Raw genomic sequence first — 374 nt, forward strand, 5'->3', positions numbered from 1 at the left:
GGGGGGGGAAAAAAAAAAAAAAGAACTACGAGCCTATAAACACCAATCTTCTATAAACTATTCTAGAAAGCTCAGTTTTTAAGGTAGGAAACTGGTAAACTGTAACTTTATGAGTAAACTTAATTCTTTGTTTTCATACAGACAAGAAAGGACCTATTCAGAAAACCCCACTGCCACGAATCCCCATAAAGCGCTTACCTCATAGTCTGTTGTGATCTGGATGGCTCCATCATGAAGCCCCTCTAATTTTTTTGCAGTAAGTTTGACTCTGAAGACTGCAAAATAGCCTGAAGCTAATGTTACCTGCAGATAGTAGAAATGGTATCATTCATTAGCCTTGTTAGTTGAAGTTTCCTATTAAAATGGAAATGAAG

At 36.9% G+C, this 374-nt stretch overlaps 1 protein-coding gene across 1 annotated transcript in view; it reads right to left on the reverse strand.

The window, feature by feature from the left end:
- TMEM131 (transmembrane protein 131) overlaps positions 1–374 on the reverse strand; it is a 193605-nt gene that overhangs the window by 60129 nt on the left and 133102 nt on the right. The window contains exon 18 of the mRNA XM_011956651.1: positions 199–303. Within this exon, the coding sequence (XP_011812041.1) occupies positions 199–303 (105 nt within the window). The remainder of the gene's footprint in view (positions 1–198; positions 304–374) is intronic.

Source organism: Colobus angolensis, unplaced genomic scaffold (genome assembly GCF_000951035.1).
Source record: "Colobus angolensis palliatus isolate OR3802 unplaced genomic scaffold, Cang.pa_1.0 Scaffold42, whole genome shotgun sequence".
In the NCBI taxonomy this organism is placed as follows: domain Eukaryota; kingdom Metazoa; phylum Chordata; class Mammalia; order Primates; family Cercopithecidae; genus Colobus; species Colobus angolensis.